Source organism: Cygnus olor, chromosome 3, assembly GCF_009769625.2.
Source record: "Cygnus olor isolate bCygOlo1 chromosome 3, bCygOlo1.pri.v2, whole genome shotgun sequence".
Classification (NCBI taxonomy): domain Eukaryota; kingdom Metazoa; phylum Chordata; class Aves; order Anseriformes; family Anatidae; genus Cygnus; species Cygnus olor.
Window position 1 is genome coordinate 47,425,927 of NC_049171.1, and position 22,811 is coordinate 47,448,737.

At 37.2% G+C, this 22,811-nt stretch overlaps 1 protein-coding gene across 7 annotated transcripts in view; it reads right to left on the bottom strand.

The window, feature by feature from the left end:
* Positions 1 to 22,811, bottom strand: part of ATG5 (autophagy related 5) — a 78,260-nt gene that overhangs the window by 5,427 nt on the left and 50,022 nt on the right. For 5 of the 7 annotated variants that reach the window (XM_040551503.1, XM_040551499.1, XM_040551500.1 and 2 more), the window contains one exon: positions 21,336 to 21,453. In XM_040551503.1, coding sequence (XP_040407437.1) covers positions 21,336 to 21,453 — 118 coding nt within the window. Of the gene's footprint in view, positions 1 to 9,331; positions 9,484 to 18,185; positions 19,444 to 21,335; positions 21,454 to 22,811 lie in introns of those variants that run through there. The other 2 variants (XR_005818199.1, XM_040551501.1) reach the window with 2 other exon arrangements.

Genomic DNA, 22,811 nt, shown 5'->3' on the forward strand with positions numbered 1-22,811 from the left:
TGTTGCATTTCAAAAGAGTCCTTGAGAGAGAGGCTCAAAGCGCTCCTCCATCCTGAGGAAGCTTTAAGTCCCCTCTCCCTTCTTTAAGGAGAAAGCCCTAATGCAATATTTGCTTTTGCTGATCCCAAGCTTCCTCTAAAAACCCTTAGGGTTCAATAACGACGGGAAGAGGGAAGGAGGGAAGAAAGTAGACAAAGAAGAATAGAAAATATGCAATCTTCAGAGAAGGTAGGAAGATGTGTAATGTCATGGTAACAAACACAGGGTAAGGTTTTCTGTTTCCTTTAACCACATAAATTATCACTTGCAAACTAAAACACTCAAAATTAGAACACGAGAATTAGCTTATTCAGCGTCAATTCAGATTGTTATACATACCCCTGATGCAATCTAAATACACTTTTTCTACTGAATCATCTTTCTATTTAGAAAGGAAGAAATAAAGATGATGGAGGGAAGAAAAAGAAGATTGCTTCCAAGATAAATTCAAGTGCCCAGGAACTGAACGGTGAGAAGGAACAATTTCTGGCAAAGGTGTGTATTTCAGCCTTTTTTTCACCCACCATAATAACCACCAGTGCTTCAGCTAGAAACTCCCTTTTACCTACCCAAGGTCAGCTTCTCTAGCAAACCTACATCACTGTGATACACCACTTAAAATTCCTCAATGGCATGAAACGCCTCTGTTCAGACTTGTGGCCTCCTAGCAAGCACCTGTCAGGGTAATTTAACTGGCTTAAATTCTTTCACTGATAGACACTGCAAGATATTCTGGATTTAGCAAGAATTTCCCTAGAGTACTTCAGTTAGAATCCTCCACGTGCAAGTCCTCTGCATAGCAAGTCCCAGAACCTGCCTGCAGTCATCAAGATGGACAATGCAGAACCCCCAGCTTCTTATTCAGGGCTGCATCATTTTCTAAATTGGCTTTAGAAGCCCAAAAAGGGAAAACAGTACCCTGTACTTCAAACTAGAAATTCAAATAATGTGCTTCTTGCATGATACTTGGCCACAGGAATACATTGGACAAGGATACTGAAAAGTATAGGGACTAAGAATAAACAAAGAAAATGTCATGCAGTAGCAGCCCTATGAATAATGTAACAGAATTAGTTCCCAGCATTTTCAGCTGTGAAATGGGCATAAACATTTGCTTGCTTATCTTCAAAATACATCATAGGTTCTGGATTACATGATACTAAAGGTATTCCCACCGATGGGTTATACCACACAGTAGAAAAACTCATCATGTGTTTGTGTTACAAGAAGCAGAGTTCTCCTTTTGTAGCTGTGCTATGGCACCTTCCTTTTCACCTCTCCTGCTCCTCAGATCACCAGGCAGCAGCACAGACCTTTAGGTGCAGGTATCTTGAGCAGCCAGAACACTCCTTGACCATGAGTTTGAAGCTGGTGTCTCAGACATCTCTGAATCTGAAGAGACAGACTGACATCTTAATGGGGAAAGACTTTAATCTCTTTAGCATCTCTTAGGAAATTATTTACAGACAGAAAACCTTCAGTAGTTTGTTTCACACATAGTGGCAACTAAATCCATCGCTGACAGATATTACTGACTCTATTTTTAAAACCTAAAGCCAAAACTGAAGGTAAGTCCCTGGCAGGCAAAGGTGAAAATTTCCTTCTGACCACTAGATGTTTGATTTAGCACAAAGGACTGCATATGAAACTGTGCACAATGATTTCCAAAAGACTACACTGTTCAGCAAGCAAATAAATCCAAAGCTTCTATGTTTTAACCTGCAATCCCAGGTGGTAAGAAAGAACTGGAGAGTGGTTGGAGTCACCCCTCCTCTCTCTAGGGGGGCCAGGATGGTTGCTTCAGGATATACAGAGGCAGCCCCAGACAAGCCTTGTGGTCTAAAGACCTGAAGTACTCCAGTGACTTGTGAACCAGAAGTAGAATATAAATAAACAAGCATTTGATAAGCGTGCTTTACTTTGTGTGCTTTTAAGTAGGTAGCACCCAAAACTGCAATACTGGCAGCAAGGGTTCAATTTGATACAGGGATCTTTCAACTATTACCACTGAAACTAATGAACAGCATTTAGCTCTTCAACAATAACCTGTTCAAACTGAAAATAACTCCAACATCTGAAATTTAAAGTGCCAATGATTAGATACCATTTACAGCAAAGTAATTGTTTTCATTGCATGTGCTACAAAAATCACATATGCTCATTAAAATCTGTAAACTTAAAAAATAATCTGAGTATTTATTAATATTTTCACATTATTTTTATAACATTTACTTTAGCCTGATATTGTATCTTTTTTTCCTTTATAGCAGACTATTTCTTTGCTCAGCCAGCAAACCTAGATACAGAATGAATTCAACCCGTCTATAAATCAAATATTCATGCTTTGCTTTTCCTAAGTACCTTTTAAAAATAAATTAGTAGTTAAAACATTATTTCAGCTTTGTCCAATTATAAACTCAAATCATTTTGGAACATTTCTGCAATCAATTTCTAACAAGTGCATGTGTAATACCAGTCAAAGTACAGAAATATGGTAAGATGTTCAGACTGCACAGCAGCAATGACCTCAACATAAACATCTCAATTACAAAAAAAGATAATGTTTTAAACAAATCTTACCTTCGCAACTAACAGGTACCCAATACCTATGCAATTTTATGGGGTGAAGACAAAAAAAAAGTTGAGGTTGGTCTCAGGGCCAAACGATCGGTGCTCGTTTGAATGAGCTCAGCACAAGTACTTGAAACAGGGAACCCTAAAGGTTTCTTCAGAGATACAAAATATTTAAGCAAGGATAAATTCAAGGTCTAAAGTCACTACACACGTTCTATTGAGCAGGGCTTTTTACTTTTAAAATTGTTTAAATAGGAATATATATATTTTTTTAACCAATAAAATCTTTGCATTCAGTTTTCAGGAGCTTCACACTAGTCTATTTCAACCATCACATCAAAGGCTCTTCTTACTCTCTGCAAATGACTTTAATGCAGAAAGGACCCTGCTATTCACAGTAGTAGGTACCATTGCCAGAAGTGACTCATTCCCACAGCAATCTCAACATACTTTCCACTTTGCCTTAACCGTGCATAAGCTAACAAAACCCTTACTCCCTTTCCATCTCCTAATTTTGGGGGGTAATTATCAGTTTAAACAGAAATACAGATGATAACGTTGGGTCACAACTGGCAAGATATGCTTTTCAGTAGACTCTGACCAAGAATGAGAAAACGCAAAAAAATCTGAGAAGCCACCTCTAAAATAGCCTAGCCACAACAAAAGGTTCCTTCTGACCTCAAAAATTTAGAGGCTGATGTGTGACATGATGGCACAGCACTGACTTGTCATTCCTGCCAACAAATCCTGCCAGCACTGGGGAAAGCCACTGATGCTGATTCAGGTGAAGAACTCACACACAAAACACACGTTCAATACACTAGTCAGCACAAGTCCTCTTCCTCAAAATTACTCTGTATCTGGAATAAACGTTGTTTCAAACACAAGAAGCATTTTGGAGAAGAACTTCAGTTCCTGGACATAATCCAACTGCCCAGTACAAGTATAAATTATCAGTTGGGTAGATCTTGTTAACCAGCAGCAATCTCTCTCTCATTTTAACCATTGGTAGTAACACGAGTACAATTGCTTAAATTGAAGGTCGCAGTCTTTCTAAATACGTTCACAGCTCTGGATATTTTACACAAGTATCTCAGACTGCTTTTAACTATGGCAAGTTCCTGGCCTCGAAGACAGCTAATGGTAAATAAAATCCAACGCTGTGTATTTTTTAAAAAAATCTCTTTTTGAAGGAACATTAAATTTTAATGGACTTGCTGAACAACCTCATGCAGATAATTTCTAACTCATTATTTTTATTTTGTTCTGCTCCAAAATAAACAGTTCAAAATATCACTCTCTCTCCATCACGGATTGTTTTACATCATGTTTACATTTACATCATCTGGCTCAATTTCATCCTTCATGCCTTGATCTTACCAGAGCTCCCCATAAGAACTACGGCATCTTAGTCCAAAAGGACAGAACTGGACCTATATTAACTTCAAAGAAGGCTGTTCTTGCATAGTACCTGACTATAAAAGAGTAACTGTGCAAAACATCTCAAGTATTCCTCCACTGTGACACTGCCATGAAGTCCACATTCACTGATTTTGAGCTTTAAATGTTTTAAACAGCTATTTCTTTACATAGTTTCAACACAGGCCAGTTGGTTTATCTCTACGCGATCTTGTGGCATAAGCATCCCCTGTTAAGAGTTTAGACATTTGTAAGTTAAAGGAGAGGAAATAGTTTCCTTGTCACTGTTATTAGTATGATTACATTCCCTAGATTATATTCTAGCAGTCCTGGCTTTCTCCATCCTCAAAATGAAATTAGTTGAATATACAACATTATCATCTACATTAAGTATCATCAAATACTCTGAACAAACCAAGTATTTGGCATCACCCCTATTAATCATTTTCTTTATGCAATTTTTCCTCTCAGTGTCCTGCCATTTTCTACCTCTAGTCAAATCCCAGGTTAGATAGCCACGTTTCTGAAACATAACAATGTGGATTAAGCTAGTCACCCCACACAAATGTTTATTATGCTTTAGAGCAGTTATGAAGCATAACTTTAGAAGTAGTTATAAAGCAGTTATTTGAAGCATAATGCAAGTTATGCTTCAAATATCGTAGCAGCCACATAGTATGCAAACAAACTAGACAACATTTTTCTGTTCCATTTAAATGGTCTTAGAGAATAAATTCATCCTCAAACACCAGTAAGTTCAGGTTGCATGAGCAGACTAGTTTTTTAAAAAAAACTATTCTCCATGCAGTCCAAAACAGTAACAGTAATACTATTTAAGTCAGTCAAGGGGATCTTTCCTTCTATAGAAGTCCATGCAGTGGAATGGAAAAGCAGTTAGAGTACTGAATTGAAAGCTTAACTTTAATTAAAAAAAATAAAATGTTATGTATTTAATAGAAGCTTTTAATGGGGATGTTGCAAGTAATTCCAAGCTAATCTATGACAACCCAAAAATGGTTTTCTTGAACCACTAACATGTTAGCATTTAAAAGGTTTTAGAAGACCTGACAGTGAGCCTGAGATGCTTCTCAAACACCTAAGCCCCAGGAAGGGGGAGATATTTTATAAGCGAACCACTGGAAAATATTCTTATATCTTATATTCTTCCTAAAAATGAATCCCACCCTCAGCATCCACACCTCAGCCTTCATATACTCAAGTTCACAACTGAAACTTGATTTTTTTTTTCCTGCAATATGCTTAAGTTTGGCTATGCAGATGTGAACAAAGAAGCAAAGTTCAACGTAAGTTGTGTTACTGTCCATTTACCGTACAAAACATTTCTATATACCGGGAACAAACAAGGTGTGCATTAAGAGACAAGCATCTGAATGCATGACAAATTGAGCCCAACTCATCCATAATGTTTTCCATTGTTGAGAGAAAGCCAAACCACTTTTAGGAGTTGGGCAGCTTTTTAAACTGCAGACACATTGACTTATGAGTTAACCCTTACATGTACCATGCCCTTAATTGAGTTTGAGGTTTCCCTTCCCTCTAAACTTTCTACAGCTGACCTTCAGAAATTAAAGCTAGTTCCGTATACAGATGGGGAGCTAAATGTAACCAAGATGGTCCTTGAAAAATGGAAATGGCTGATAAAGATTTTTTTTTTCTCTTTAAAGATTGGTACAAATCTATTTGCTGTAAGACGACTTCTTGTTGCTAATAGTTCATGAGGATTTTTATAATGTCATTGTTTTCAATAATATGGTTTTCCCAAACAATTAACTATTAAATTCTCTATACAATCATATTATATATTCCCTATGCATATGCACATTCATATACTTTTAAATTTTTTAATGGCATTCTTGAACTTTCAACCTCTACGTTACTACAAGTTACTATAATTCACATCATGCCTGCAAATATTCTTCAATTCTAGTGATCGTCCATCTTTTATAATGAACTTTTCGGCTACTCAAATGATAAACTATTCCTAGCAAGACAAAGCAAAGGATTGCTGTTGCTGTAAAATAACAGTCAATACAGAGAAGTCCAGTAAGTTCACTTGTTTTCATCAAGCCATAATGATAATTGTTAGTTTATCTGCCCAGTTTAATAAATCAACCTCAGAAGTGGACATTCAGACATAATTATAGTTTAAAAACATTTGCTTGAGAAGTGATAGGAGATATACACAGATCAGAGATCTAATGGTTGCTATTTTATGTTTTGCACCTTTCACTATTTAACTGGAGAAAAATAAATTGTTTTTGCCTTTTCAATGCTACTTCCAGCAATATTATGATGATGTTTAACAAAGTAAACTTCACAGGCAAAGTAAAAATGAAAATGTAGATGAGCTTTCATCCAATTAACCCAGAACTACAGACAATTTTGTTCCATGTCTGACAAATTCTTCAACCTCTGCGAAGCTGATCAGTAAAAACCCAGCTAATTGAATCCATCGATGTGAAAAACCACAGGCTCAAGTCTGTACTGCATACATCAAGCTGAAGGATTTCTGCTTCAGCCATGGCGGTAATAGTCAGTGGGGTCAGGTCAAAGAGGGTTAAAGTGAGTCAGGATATAGCCAAAGAAATACATCAAACACTGATTTTAAAAGGGCAATTAATCTTAGACAGAAATGCTTCCTGGGGAATGAGATCTCAATCTTAAGAGCACACTACATGATGTAGCAGTAAAAATGTACATATACAAGCTTACAGAGCTTTCATCCTGTGATCACAAACAGAAGGGGAGTGCTGTTTATCAGAGAAATACAAACCCTTGCTAAAATACTTACATTAGCTTCTTCCGGGCCCTTACTCATTGAAAAATAAATTCTTTAATGAGCAGGCAATATAGTTTGCACACATGAAATATCTTTTTCTGTACACATACTATAAGTTCTTTTGAACAGACAGTAGATTAAAGTATTTAGAGATCTCTAATACAATACAATTAAAGAATTTAGTCTTGAAAAAATTTAGGAAGAGTTGATAAAATAGCAATGGAATACCTGCAGGGCTCTTTACACCGAACAGTAACTTTTTTTAATAAAGTCACAAAATAGCTACCTGTTCAGAGTTTTGATGAAAATTCATTTGTAATATTCAGTTCACTTTAATTTGTCCATAACGAAATACCAGAAACGTTAGCTTCACAGATGATTGTCATATTCTCTTCCTTTTTAGAGAGAGTTTGTCCAGTAACCTAATCTTTTCTTTATAATCCTGAAAAGTGTTTTTCTTTAGAATCCAGAAAGTTTTTCCATTTTAAAGCAAAAAAGTAGTTCCATAAAACATAAAACGCATACATACAGTATTTGCAAACAGAATTTACTAAGTTAATATCATTAGTAATATTACTAGAAATCATTAGCTATGCGGACAAAACACCGCAGCACACAACTCTGAAATAAGTTACAGCTCACTTTGCTGCACCAGTTTGTGATTTTAAGGAGAGCTGGCTCTGCAGCCACCCTTCCATCATCAACATCAAGATCCCCAACATCAAGAGTGGCAGAATAGGATCTATTTTCTTATCTGGTACACATGTAGCTTCTTTGCTTTAATTGCCAGTGAGTAACAGTTCGCATTAAGACACTGGACTTAGTGACACGTCCCATAGTGTAGACACCCACAGCATTTTGCCATGGTAAGTGCCGTGATGATGCCCGTCAGGGGAAAAAGGGCAAGGGGCAAAAGAGGCATTCACATCTTCAATGATTAGGGCACCTCTGTCCACATACCAAGCCGCTGCACAAAACTTTGGCTCTGATACAAGAACAAGCTTTACCTTTATTTTCTTACAAATATTCTCCAAATCACAAATAAGATAGAAAATACAATTTATCCACTGAATGTAAAGTTACCGACATCTCTGATGAGCTATTCAAGAAGGGGGCAACCACTATTAACAAGTGCTGCTGAATCCTCACAGAGGACAGTAAGACAGAGTAAATACAGTGTTTATTAGTGGATTACTCATTTTACATTATTGGTAAGGCTACTACTGTTCTCCTCGTTTTTTGTAGGTCTTTTAGTTTTGCAGGTTCTCTTTTCTCCAGCCCCTTAAGATGTTTATCTCCTGTGAAAATCAGGTCATACGTATACGCACAAAGGCAGAATACAAAAAGACCACAAAAGGCAATCAAGGAAGACAGGAATGATTTTATTCAGCCCCTCATCATAAGGCTACAGTACACAGATCTAACTTAAAGGTATAGATGTAGCTCATGAAATGGACCAGGACATATTCTCTCAACCTTAGGGCAAGCGTTCACAGAACAGCTCATGCCTAATCAGCTAAATTATCTCCCTATCCACAACAGGAAGGACACAGGGAGTGTTGTGATAGGACAAGGGGGAACGGCTTTATGCTAAAAGAGGGCAGATTTAGATTAGACATTAGAAGAAATTCTTTACTCAGAGGGTGGTGAGGCAGTGGCACAGGTTGCCCAGAGAAGCTGTGGATGCCCCATCCCTGGAGGTGTTCGAGGCCAGGCTGGATGGGGCTTTGGGCAACCTGGTCTGGTGGGAGGTGTCCCTGCCCAAGGCATGGGGTTTTGGAAATAGATGGTCTGTAAGGTCCCTTCCAAACCAAACCATTCTATTACCTATATAGCTTACTAAGAGTAGGTACCAGGCTGTTAAACCATGAACACTAATTTTTTTTCTGGGAGAGCATTAATTGGCCTATAGCACAATCATGCCAAAGAACTGCTAACAGTCATACAGTACAAACACCACATGTTCTAGCCCTCTTTTGTTTACAAGTATAAATAAAATTTCGGCACCCCAATGACAAAACCCTGTTGTCACTGTAGTATCCTGGGTTGAGAACTTCATGTTGTAAACCTTTAGAGGCTGACTACTACCTTCTGAGAGCTCTGGCTCATTGAATCTCCAGTTACGCTTTCACCAGTTGTAACTGGTGGTGCACTAAAGGCAGCATGCATTACACAACAAATCAACTTTACCAGGATGATGCCCCTACTGAAAAAGTATTTTTGAGCATTCTCACAGTTTCTATTAAGTTTACTGTAATAAAAATAAAAAACCTCATAAGTCTATATACTTTGTGTACTTCAGTTGTTGCTGACATGCTGCTGACATGCTTGTTTCTGAAAGCAGGAAAACACGAGAAGCTATGAGAAAGCTTTATTTTCCTCTGTGAAGTTTTTGATGCCTTAGTCTCTCATACCATGTGAACTGTGATCTCCTTCGGGCAAGACAGACTGATTTAGATTAGGATTCAAAAAAATCCAATTCTTAACTCTGCTACTGACCTCAGTGTGACCAGGTGCAAGCCACATCCCCTTTCTGTGCCTCTAATTTCTCCTTCCTTTTTGTCTCTTCACTCATCTTTTGTCTAAGTGATAAATTCTGTGGGAACACACTGAAATGTCCATACAGTGCATAAAGAACCTGAGGTCTCCTCCTAAAACACAAAAAAATATTCCTTTTAAAACTGGAAATTCATGACAACCAAAACATTTTGTCAAGATATTTTTGATTCCAACAGATTTCCTACTAAAACCCATATGTGTGGCAGATTACCGACAAAAAACTTGCCTACTTCTTAGTAATTTTCCCAGTCCGACTGCCTAGATTTTGAGATCCATAGCATTCCAACAGGAATTTGGGGGTAAGACCTCCAAGCTTCCAGGAAGCGTAGCTCTAATGCAGCCCACAAAGCAGGCTGCTCTGCAATGATACCACCACTCTTCTGCAGAGAATTCCAGCAGTGCTGGCTTGTAGTTTCCAAACAGAATGAACTCAATTTTGAAAAAAAATTCTGCTCTGTGGAGGATTTTACTTTCCCCATTTCATACTACTACTGTTAATAATAGACTTATAAAACTTTGTTGTGCCTGAATAAAGTCATTGGCTTTCTGACAAATTTAAAGAGAATAGTCTGGAGTCTGATACTAATAAAACTTATTGGGTGGCCGACAGAATAAATTTAGCTGAAGCTTAACAAATTTCCAGAGGCTTGTCCGAGAAACGGGATTATTTCCCTATTTGCTGTACCTCTTCCTGCATTCTGCTCTTTTGAATGTGCATGCCCAGAAACCACTTCTAAGTCACATTCAACAAGCATATTATTCCTGAGATATTAGAAAAGTTGCTAGATGGAAGAGGAAAGACTAGGAAAGGGGCCGAGAACACGCGAGTTACCAAGCAGATAATCCACGTATGGTTGATTGAGGTAAAGTTGGATCAAACCTTAAAACAAAGTTATACTGTTTCCTGAGAACTTCCATACAAAGGACCACAACCAGCGCCAGACCCCCGCCCCCCCTTTTATCTTGAGGGCAAGAACACCCTGCAGACAGAGAAGCCCTCCCCAAATATAAGAAGCCACATAAACAGCAGAGCTGCCACAGCACTAACCCTTAGATTATTTGCACCTTTACACATAGTCATGACTAATAGCTATTAGTTCTATAACCTCAAGCCAACCTCAGGACTTCCATCCCCTTTGAATCAAAAAGGCCTACTAAATCAAAGGTATGCAATTTTAACACAGAAAAAAAAGCCACAAATCTTTCCACTTGAACTTCAAAAAAAACAACAAGACCAGATAGGTATGGGGAGGTTGTGAGGCAGTGGGGTAAAAAAAATTAAAAATCAAAACAAAATAGGAAATCAGACAGTTGAAAGGCAGATACAGATGAATAATCTAAACTGATGGCCTGGCTGGGGAAAGAAAACAGGAACAAATAGTGATTCACACCAACAAGGAGACAGACATGATGACCTCCTCTAACACAGAGTGCCATTTTCAAGGACACAAGGAGGTGGAATGGTTTAAATAGCAGTCTGAAGTTCAGCTCTGATCTAATGACTCTCACAGTGGAAAAGACAGTGGGCTGGAAGCTAATGGTGAGACAAAAGTGGATTAGCAGTAATAAGACTGTGAGCTTCTAAACACCTTTCAGTATGTCTGCACACTACAAGGCCTCTAAGCCTTCACAATACTGTTATACACACGTGGGGAAAGAGAGTAGGCCATTAAACTGCCTAAGACTGAGCAGGACTAGCTATAGTTCTATATTTAGGTGGCCTGGAAAAGTACCTCAACAGTGCCACCTCAATAGCACTGAAAAGCAGAAACCAGCCTGCAAACAGCAAAAGCACCCAGACTTATTTATTAGCTAGACATGTGGAGCAAAAACTTCCTAAGTCAGTTCCCAAGAAGCAGTCAGGATCAGGACGCTGCTGTACTGCTCTCCTTGCTTTACAGCTCCCATGGTCCTGCTAATTCTGACCTCAGACGCTTATTTCACTTCAAATGAAAGGCATTCACACTGCATATGTTTAACTCCTCTATTACACTGTTTGTCACTTGCTTCAAAATTAAGAGCCTACACGGCAAATCTAATCGAAATTCAGTTTTCTGTTTGACTAATTTACTGGAAGTCAGTGCTTAGAAAACTGGGGGAGAACAAAAACAATTAATATGTAGTCTCTCATACAAAATGCATTAAAAAAAGCCGAGAGTTAATTGAAAACAGTCGATCACTAATTTTACAATATCATTCAGTACAGCAAGTCTTAAGAGAAAAATCCTGGAAGTCTTTTTGATCCTTGTTTTATTTCTGAAAGAACTAATGACACTGCTGTAGAAAGAGGTCAGTTCACACAGCTTTTCTGAATGAACAACAATGCTGTGAAAACTGGGATTGATTGATAGCCTACTGTTTGCGTCATTATGTCCAAATGTTTACCATTTGGGTCTTCAAGGAAGCATGAGACAAAAATCAAAACAACTCTTACGAAGACTTCAACAACACTGGCAAATTAAAATTGTATCCAGAATTGTTTAGACATGATAGTAATGGAAGAAAACAGTTTCCTTCTGCATTATACAATTTTTATCTTCACATCATGTACAATGTCTAAAGTTTCTGGTGGGGAAGAGGAAAGAGTCTTTCCCTCCCCCAGATTAATTCTGTTTGCTATCATTTTAACCCTTTGCATACTCATTCTATTAAATTAAATACTGTCTCCTCTTGCAGTTGTTCTGTAGTTAAGATCATACCCTGTACATCCCCTTCCCCTAACAAGATGAGACAATTTTTAACTGAACCCTTGGGAATACTTTTATAGGAAATTTGTAAACATGCACTTTTTTTTTTGATCGCTATGAGTTATTCACATATTTTTGTTGTTGTTTTTTCCTCAATTTGATAAACTCTGTAGTACAGAACTCGTGTCACTACTTCTGAAAACAAAGGTCCCTTAATCAACAGCTGTAAAATCTATAATCATGTCTGAAAATAACAAATAGATAATTATATTTATCCGACATAAATGACATTGACACCGTAAACATGGTAGTCTAATCTACCTAATCTCAGTAAGACAGCAGTAAATTAAGGAAAGAGTAGGGAAAAATAGCCATGGTTTAATCTCCCTTCAGACAGAGAATTAATTTTGTCATTTGGCTGTACTAGAATACCCATAAATAAAATGCTCTACCACATCAACTGCGTGATCTTATGCCGGATTTGTAGGCAACAATATGGTCTTTATCATCTCTTCCTTACCTGAATACAAACTGCAACTAACCAGTCTAAGAGACCACAGGCAATATCAAGCTTCATCTCAGCCTCCATAATATACCAAATTTTGTTACGAACAGTAGTAACATTAAAAAAAAGAAAAAAGAAAGACTGCCTTTCTAGAACTGAAATTGCTGCTGACAGCTCCACTTAACTTCACAAGGACTGTCCAATTAATACAACCACTTTTGTCTGTGCAGGTGGCATCCAGAAGTACAGCAAAAGAAATGAGAAAAATTTACAAGCTGTGGCATGACTAATCAAAATAATCTGATTGTAACCCTGGAGTTTTCATGAATACCCATTCCAAGTAAGTATTCATGAAAACCAAGCTGAACTAGAAAAGACATCTGTTATGAGCTTAGATTCTGAAAGACATGGTACACAGTCACGAGAAGTAAAACTAGGAAGTTTTTGACTGCTGTCTGGAAAGGATCTTCATGAAATTTTTGGATTATGAAATAGTGGAAGAAAGGGAGACACTGGAGTATTTCGTTCTGGACTACCCTGTGTAGTTAGGACATTTGATTTCTTGGAAGAAGCTGAAAAAAACAAGAAATCTAAACTGGGAAATGGAAGAATGCTGACAGAGAGAGAATCCCCAGGTAAACGTTTTAGGTTTTCATATCCAATAGCACAAAAAAAATGTTGGAAAATTCTAGGAAACTGAAGTAGAAGTATAGATAATTGAACACCACAGGATATATGAATGGAAAGCAAGAAGAAAGAAATAAAGCAGAACCGATAATGACTAACTACTTCACTGAAATATCTAGATCCATTTTCATTACATGAACAACTAGGTAGAAACAAAGGCAAAACCAAAAACAAAGCATCCCCCACCTTAATAAGAGATTATCACAGCTGAGAACTAAACACAAACAGTTTAATATTCTCAAGTTGCAGAAATTGTGAATATTCACCTCAAAAGACTTGACGAAGTTAAATTGCTTACCTTCTGGTAAGGTTTCCTAATAAGTTCTAGGGAGTCAGTAATTAGTAGTGCAGGAACAGCAACTTAGCACCTTTAAACATTACCTAGACAACCACAGACCTCCCAAGTTTGATCTCAGTTGAACAGAGCCTTTAGATGAATTTAAGTAAACAATATTTATGGAAATTTAGTAGCAAACAAATGGAATAATATAGAGCACAGAGTACCCATAGCAAAATTTCAGACTGAAATGTCTTTCTTTTATGACCTGCAACATAACTGATAAATTATAACTTATTATTGCAATAACTAAGAAACAGAAAGTGAAGTGTCTTAGATATATTACAGTAGGCTGCAATGGGGAGGAAGAAGAGATTAGCTAATTAATTTGGGGGTTGAGAATATTAATGTCAGTATTTGTTAAACACGACAAGTAGGACTTCATTGCTTCCCAAACTTGTTGTCAACATAGGACGATCAGAATGACAAAGAAAAAACAAAAATCTGAACTAAATAGAATGCATCAATATTAAAGGCAAGGTGATCAATCAACATTTTTGTATAACCAAGGAGCTAAACAGCTGGCAACAGCAGAAGAGACCCACCTTCCTTAGTCAGTTACCAACTGTCAGAGAGCCACCAAAAAGCATGGCCATTAAAAACTCAAACTGAAATTTGGGGATGGCCTCAGGCAAGATGTTTTCGGAAGCAACAAAGCATTAACACTATTGTACAGACGCACGAGTGAGAACTGATGAACCATTCTGATAACCCACGCTTAATACAAATGCTGACTAGATCAGAATAGAAGGTGGCTCTCAAAAAATACCTTACTGGAAGAGGGTTTGTGTGTGGTCTGACACTACGTCAATCTCAGTGTAAGAACAGGATGCCAGTCCCAAACTTTCTTCTACCTGATGACTTGGTCTTACGGTTTCTGTTGCCCCACAACCGCAACTGCTGCCTGTGAACCAGCTAAATATGCACCAAGGAAAAAGAAAGACTACTCAACTAATAAGAAAACAACTGATTTAACATATTTGGTGTCTAAATACTCATTTAGACAGAAGAATAGAAAGCATTGCTAGATCAGTTCTAACCTAGTTTTCCAGGAGAAAGGACTGTCCTCCTACTATTGTACTGTGAGGTTAAGGAAGTGTCTTCTCTGAAGGTCTTCTCCACATTGTATTATTTTTAAAGACGTTTGCTACCAGTAAAGGTAGTAGTTCTTTTTCTAGAGGAAAGATGTATTCTTCAAAGCAGTCTCCTAACATCACCCACCCTGCTTCCTAGCTATTCAGTGTTCTTTTCTCAGTTGCAGAGCTCTGTGGGATGCAGCCTGCTATGAAATAATTGGACAGCTTTCACAAATGAGCATAAGCCATAGGAAAAAACTTATTTTTCTATTTTGAACAGAGTGGAAAATATTCATACTCGTTAAATTGCCAGATTTTAAGTTTTCACACTATATTGCTAGGACACTGTTCATCTTTAGGATACCATATGACTTGCTTGCTCACGATATAATTTTGTCTTATTCAACTTACCTATACAGCTTCTATGAAAATTAGTCAGCTGATGTAAAACATGTCATCTTTAGTGTAATAAATTGCATTATATTTGCCTCAAGATCCGGGTTGAAGTAAGTGACTTGATTATACCTCCAGAAAAAAATAAAGGATGACTGAAGGCTGGGGAAAGATAATTAATCTGCTTGAAGATGTAAATAAGTTTTGGCATCTCAAGTTGAGAATTAAAACAAATCTATCTATACTTGAAACAGTATGCGCAGATGAGAAAAAGAAAAAAACCACCAGGGTCAAGCTATTTTACCTGTCCTCCATGAGACAGAGATAAAATGAATAGGATTTTGTCATTGACCTCAAAAATGTGCATATCTAACCTCATTATATTCACAGAAACCGCAGGTAACTAGTCAACTTAAGGTCATTTTAAAAAGTTTTAAGAAATGCACTGGCTTCTTGGTGCTTGTTCTAATTCGAAGTACTGCTTTTCTTCCCACTTTCTCACCATTACTAGTAATGTATAAATTGTTTGATAGTGTTTTGACAAATGGGTTACAAACTGCTGTGCTCTCCATGACAGAGATTAAGCTATTTAGCAACCCAGAGAGGTGTGCACCATACAGCATTAATTAAGTGGGATAATATACACATAATTGAATAAAGGACCAGCTTGAGGAGAGACAGGGAAGTATGGGTTGGGGATAACAACTGCTCAAGTTTTTATTTTTTAGACAACTTCAACATACAATAAAAGCCTTGAATAAACAGTTTCATAAGCTAATTTAAATAAAATGCAGTATTTAAACAATTATCCACAGCCTGTAACAGTCCAAAGCACGGTACTTTGATTGACACGGTATTCTCCGAGTAACATTTTAACTATGAGTGTTTTAATGTCACCATGCAACCTGTTTTACTCCTGACAGCGTTCTAAACATAATGTTTTCAACAGTTGATAATCAATGTATATATTAAATCCACATACAAATAAATACGTTATTTTCATTGAAATATTTTTTCTCAGCACAGTTGAAAGAGAGACTTAATTACATCCATGTTTCCTAAAGCAAAGACATATAGACACCATGGGTGGTTCTTGAAACCATTCCTTTCCTCTTCTTGTGGTGGTCCTTAAGTATCTGGCAGCAGGAACAGCTCACATATATGGCTACAAATGCTGAGTCTGAAAATCATATATTCTCTGTGTTCCCACGGCACAAAGCTCAGTTACGGATGTCACCATAGACAGGCCATCACCACAATTACCATGAAGCTTCCAGTTGAATGAAAAGTCATTGGAAAAGACAAAACCATAGAGGAAAAAGGGAGAAAAAAAGTACAACAGATGGAGGAAAATGGAAAGAAACAAAAGCTCACACAGACTGTGTTGCAGTGACAAGAAGATGCAGCTAATGTCACTGATGCACTGATTTACTAAAGAAGGGGGTTTAAAAAAAAGTATCAAAAATTATCCAATACTTTTTGAAAATAAGAGTGAGAAAGACTGAAAAATTGCTCCACCAATACCTACTGTCTTCAGGAATATCATTGATTAGATATTACTATATTTTCTTTGTTCACAAGAATCAGGTAGATTCTGAACTTTGATAATACTGAATAAATTCTGAAGATACAGATGTGGAAAAAAGTTTGCCATCATTTTTTAACATACACTTGACAGTTATGTTATTTTATCACATTACTGTAATGCCTCAACTGGAATAAATTTAAATTATAAATTAAGACAAAACATGTTTACAAGATCAATAATTATAAAATATCAAAAAAAGTCCAAGAAGGACAATGTTTAAATAGTGAAATTTAAACAATCTTGAACACAGGCTATTTTTCTTTCAGAAACTGTTTCATCAAGATTTTCCTGTGGCAAGAGATAGCATTATCTTTTTATAGATCACATATTAAAGTAAAAAAGACATTACAGACAGAAGTATACATTTTTTTGGAGGAAGAGCAGAAAAGTAAGGAGAAGCCTAAAACTTGACTGCAGAGATTGCCTGGCATTTGTACAGTCAAAGTCCCAGAGCTCTCACTGATTCCAAGTACAAGTGATCAAGTTGTTCAGTAAAGCACTCAAGTTATTCACTACTTTTCTGGTGCTCCCATCTGTAAAATGGGTGGTTTCATAACTCAGCTTGCCTAGCATCACATAAGAATGAATTCATTAGGGGAGAACTGAATCCAGCTCCCAAGGGCAGTATTCAGCTGCCTTAATCACAACGCTTCCTGAAGTACATTAATTCCCCATCCATCATTGCAACAATCAGGAAAATTATTTTTCACTACATAACCTGGACAATAAGATGTGCCTAGCCTGTTCAGGAAGACAAAATTCTCACAAAAAAAAAGGTGAGAGGTGATAGAGAATAATTACGAATTGTATAATGATCAGTGGGCACGTATGCGGAAATTAAGATTGGACAGGCAGTCCACAATTTTGACAACTCCTAAATTTCAAGGATTCAACTTCAAATGAATATAACTACATTTGAAGGAAAACATTTGTGCATAGCACCCACGGTTTCCAAAAATGCTTGCAAAATAAATTCTCATATACCCATGAAGTGGTCAGAAGCCACTCAGCCCTACAATCTCCTCTGCATTTTGAGCTGATGGGGCATGTACTGACAGAGGTAGCCTGTTAATCTCTCACTGTATCTGTATCAGAGGGAAAATGAGTTGACTGAGTGGGTTTTATGGAGACTGCAGCAGCACAGACATGCTGAGATTTAGCAGCCTCAGGAGTCGATTCCACCTGCTGGAAAAGGGATAATTTCATCCATGTTATGGGCACTAACATTTCTACAGGTAAAATGCAAAAGTGACACTATGCAGTCTGGTGAGTTAGTGGTTTGAGTGCTTTTTTCTTTCTATTTAATAGCTCAGTGCTGTAGTACAGCATGACCATTTAATATGGTACACGTCACATAAGAATAGTGAATGAGATGAGTAGATTAAGCCACAAGAATAATCAAAGCTCTTTGATCATATACTCTGAGAATGGAAAGACACTAATGGTGACTGGCATATCAGGAGAGAATCCCTAGAAACTGATAAGATACTGCATGAAGGCAAGCACTATGAATATTTTTAGCAGAATGAATTTTAAGATGAGCAGACTGAATGGGACATACTAAAAGAACTGTGCAGAGCTAAGTCTAAAGGGTGTAGAGAACAGCAAGAAGCAAGAGTAAGGCCAAGGCTAAAAAAGCCTTAAAGGAATACATAAGACTTACATCAATGAGGATGAATGGCATTCTGGAAGCAACACTGGGAGAGTCATTGGAGACCGTGTATTACTGGAACGCAGTAAAAGTTGAAGGAAGTTGTAGAGATGATTATCAGAAGTCAGAGGAGCCAGATCAGACTGAACCAAGGTGCATGTAGGAAAAGGAATCTGCTGACTAGACAGAAAAGATCAGCCAGATGAATCGGCCTTTTCTGTTCTTTCCCTTCTTTCTGACCTCATCAGCTACCTTCTCTCAGTGGGCTAAAGCAAGCAGATTGCTGATTATCTCTTAGGTCCTCTCCCTCACTTACTGGCTAAGTTGAATCTCCAGTGAGCAGTGTGTGATGGACCGAAGCAGTCAAGCGTAAACCGGTGCTGCTCTTCACACATCTTTTGTGCACTGACCTTCCCTGTGCATGTTCCTCAGCAGTAAGAATCACATGCACCATCACTATGTTGTCACAGGCATCCAACTTTTCAGGTAATTTTCCGTAACTGATCCTTTCTCTGTCATTCTTCAATTTTGCCATAGTTCCATAGTTCAACATCTGACTGCCTATGCACCCTTATCTTCTCATCCAGCCAGCACGGGACACTCTTCTCAACTTGATTTCAACTTGGTTCTCCAAACAGGTCTCTAGGCCACCTGAATCACGTCACCAGCAAGGCCTCCAGCCCCATTCTTTCACAGATGCCTTATTCAATCTCAGTACACGATCCACTTGAAATGTGCTTCTTTTTCTCCCTCATCCTTTTATCATCTCATAACCCACTTACTCTGTCCAGGTGTTCACAGTTATGTCATGTTCTGGCTTTTGCCCCAATCTCTTTCATCCTACCACATTGTTTATAGTTGCTCTCCCCACCACAGTTAATGACTCCCAGATCTGTCATTTTCTCCCAGACTACTTGTTTAGTCAGTGTGCCTCTCCCTCCACAGGCTCTTTGTATCAGTCTACCTCTGTATCTAAAGTATTCATGTTACTTTCTGCATTAAGCTCAGACAACTTTCCTTCTGCTACCTCCTAGACAGGAACACTCGGAGTGTAAGAGGAACAATCAAATGCAACAACACAAGGCTGTGCCACAGGAAAAGTTCTGTTGAATCCCAGATAGCTCACACCTGTGTGAAGAATCAAAAGTTACTAAACCCTTCAATTTGCACGTTGCACAGTAGAATCTTAAGGATCAACGCCAGCCAAAACTAAGCAGATTTATACGGAAACAGGTACATTCCAATACAAATTTCAAATCCTCCCTCTTAAGTGTAGGAATAGTACCTATTTTCATTTCTTTTCTACCAAGTAATCATCAGTTTTTGCTCCCGCTGAGTAAACAGTACAGTTTTTATTTTATCCTGTAACAAAAACGAAACATAGCAAATTTCTAGCCTGACATTGAAGGTTGGCGCATTTGTCAATTTCTGCAAAAAAGGCCTACTAACTGGAAGCGTGTAACATGTAACTGGTACTCTTATAAAATCACATTACACTTATTCTTTGAATGAAGTCAGCAATTAGCACTCAGTGATGCCGTTTCTATGCTGTAAATTATACATTCCCCACCTGCAGGTTTAGCAAATCCACATAAAATAACAATTCACTATAACCTGGAATAATTTCTGTACACATGCTTATCGAGTTTCTTTCATTTAATTTGTGTTCTTGACTGTCTTCCAAATCAACACGCATTGTCTCTTACCCATATATTTAAATTCACCTTGTATGTTTTCACTAGTGTTTGTAGGATCCTGAAACTTGAGTACTTAAAGATGGTTAAACTTGCTTGTGCCAACATTCAAGCATCTACTTGTATTTCGCTTTATCATTTGGACAGTTAGTTGAAAGTATTACCTAACAATATGCTCTAAAATTGTTGTTTCAGAAAAAAGGGACACATGGCTAGCAACATCCTACATTTTTCTTACCTTTTGTTATTTTTGGAAATTGTTTCCACGTGTTAAGTATTAAACGGGAGTTAAAGATACTTTGATGTTCTAATAGATTTCTGAGGTCACCACATTTCTTGAAGAAATCTGTGACAACTATTTGACCTTGAAATATGCTCGCGTACAGCATTTCATAGATTTTTACAGTGATTTCAAATTTAGTGCTCCATTGTAAAAAGGTGCTGATACTACAGCAGTAAGTTCTGTGCCACAATCTTCTCTATAGTACCATACACTTCTCAAAATGAATTGTGGTTTACTGACTGAAAATTCACCCATTTATAGGGACTGGTAAGACACAACAGCAAGAACAAGATGGAAAATATTTCATATGAAACTATTTAGATGTCAGTTTACAGAGTACACTGCTTCGAGATTTATCCCACCTGAAAACATGAATCAGTGTTCCAATGGCTGTAATCTTTGAGGCTAATATAAAACCCTCATAGCAATATTTATCTGAATAAGTGCTGATCAACAAATGCTATTCTATGAAATGATATGATGCTATGATGAAATGATTTGTTTCTTGGCACACAGTACTTTTCAGTAACCATACATAAATCTCTTTTCTAGTAAATTTTTAAAGGTCAGACTTCAACGGGAAAAAATATCTTCAATTTAAACTCATTTTAGTTAGCCTTATGAAAAGTTTATGCAATATAAAATTAAACAAAACTTAAAATAAATCTTCTGTTGACATTTCTTTAAAAATATTTGTTAAAATCGCAGAAGATAAAATGTGAATGTTTTTATTAAGAATAGCACGATGGCAATGGCACACATGCGTTTTAAAGTAAAATTTCCTCAGATTAATTTTTCACAAGTGCCTAAGTACTAAATTTTATCCTCACTGCAGGTGATATATAATTGGCACTATAGTGGGCCAAGAAGGAGTGAAATCTGAAACTCTGGTACTGAAACAGAGTTCTGCTTCCCCCAAAAATATTTCAAAATAATATATAACATTTATTTTTATTTTATATATATTATGTATTTATATATATAATATATAAATAATAAATATATATAGATATTTTATTGGACAAAAGTTGTTTCTACAGTACCTTCAGGGGTGATAGCACTAGGACACACATCTTTTAGCAGATCTCCCAAAGTATGCAATTGTCCTCCTGAAGCAATTGGTCGAAACAGCTTCTGTATAAAAGGTCTCTCTGTTGTTGCCTGTTTTAATAACAAAATTAGCAAAACCAACAATTTAAAGACCATGCAAATATCTAGTATCATTATCTGAGACAGGCATAATGTAGGACAGAACAAGAGGTTGCAGCAGAAGCAACATCTGGCTTTTTTTTTTTTTGTTAACAATTTCAAGGAAGTCGACACTCCAGGAAACTGTGAAAATCATTTATAAACAGTGTCCTGGAGATGCAAAAGTGTCAAATTATTTATTAAACACTTCTGTTATGGGAATAGAATCTGCTTGAGCAAAGCATTTAAACATTCTTAATTTGAGTAAATGTGCAGTGAACACAAACTTCAGAGAACAGCCTGTGTCAGTATTTTCCCAAGTCAAATCAATACTGTAACAAACATCCAATACCTTCTCCAACAGTCTGTCTTATTTCAGAAATACATTAAGCACTTTGAACGGCAAACATACCTTTACAGCTCAAAATAGGTGATTTTTTTCCAGATTTGTTGAAAAATTCAAGCTATTACAGCCCCAAGAAACAGCATAAATTTTAAAAATTTGTGTTGTGTTTTGACAGATGCAGTTATTAAGAACTGCAGTTATGTTAGGGTAGTCTCTTCTCTGAGTATCTGTGTACACAACTTTAGGGTCAACAAGGATCTGATACTAAAAGTATAGGAAAAGTTATTTCCCGATAACCTGATCTCTCCTCCCAAACTTGGCACCTCAGCTAGAAAACAGGATTTTAAAACACCAAATTCAAACAAAACCAGAATTATTGCTGACAAATTTATACTAAAAAGCAGCTCATGTTGCTGGCATCACAGGTGGCTGACCTCCAATAAGCTGTACTTTCATCACATATCATCGTAAAGGGAAAAAGCAAGGCAAGTCAGGGCCCACCTCCAAATTTAATTTCCTACCCCTCAAAAGTTGTTCCTGACCTACTGTGGTAATTCAACAATATAAATAAATACAAAATTAACATTAAAAAGTATTTTATCTTGTGGTGGAGCTTTTGGGGAAAAAAGTAATCATATTAATAAATTTGAAGATTAAAAAAAAAGATTTCAATAGAAGTTACGACATGGTCTGTGTTACTTATCTACATGAAAAGCCAGAAATAGCAGACTAATGATAACAACTTGTCATTCACCTCTCTGAAACAGCAAGGAAAGGAGTCTTTTTGTAGCAGTGATAAACTACGTCAAAGTAATTGCAGGGGTGACACACAGCTACTTGCTGCTTCTTGCCAGCAGTCTCCATAAATGGAGAAATAATCTTTTTTCCACTTTTCCTTATGAAGACCGATCAGACAGAGCTGCCTAGCTGCTGGAGTCAATTCTCCATCCTCAGGGTAGCAGAGTATGGACATAAACAGCACTAA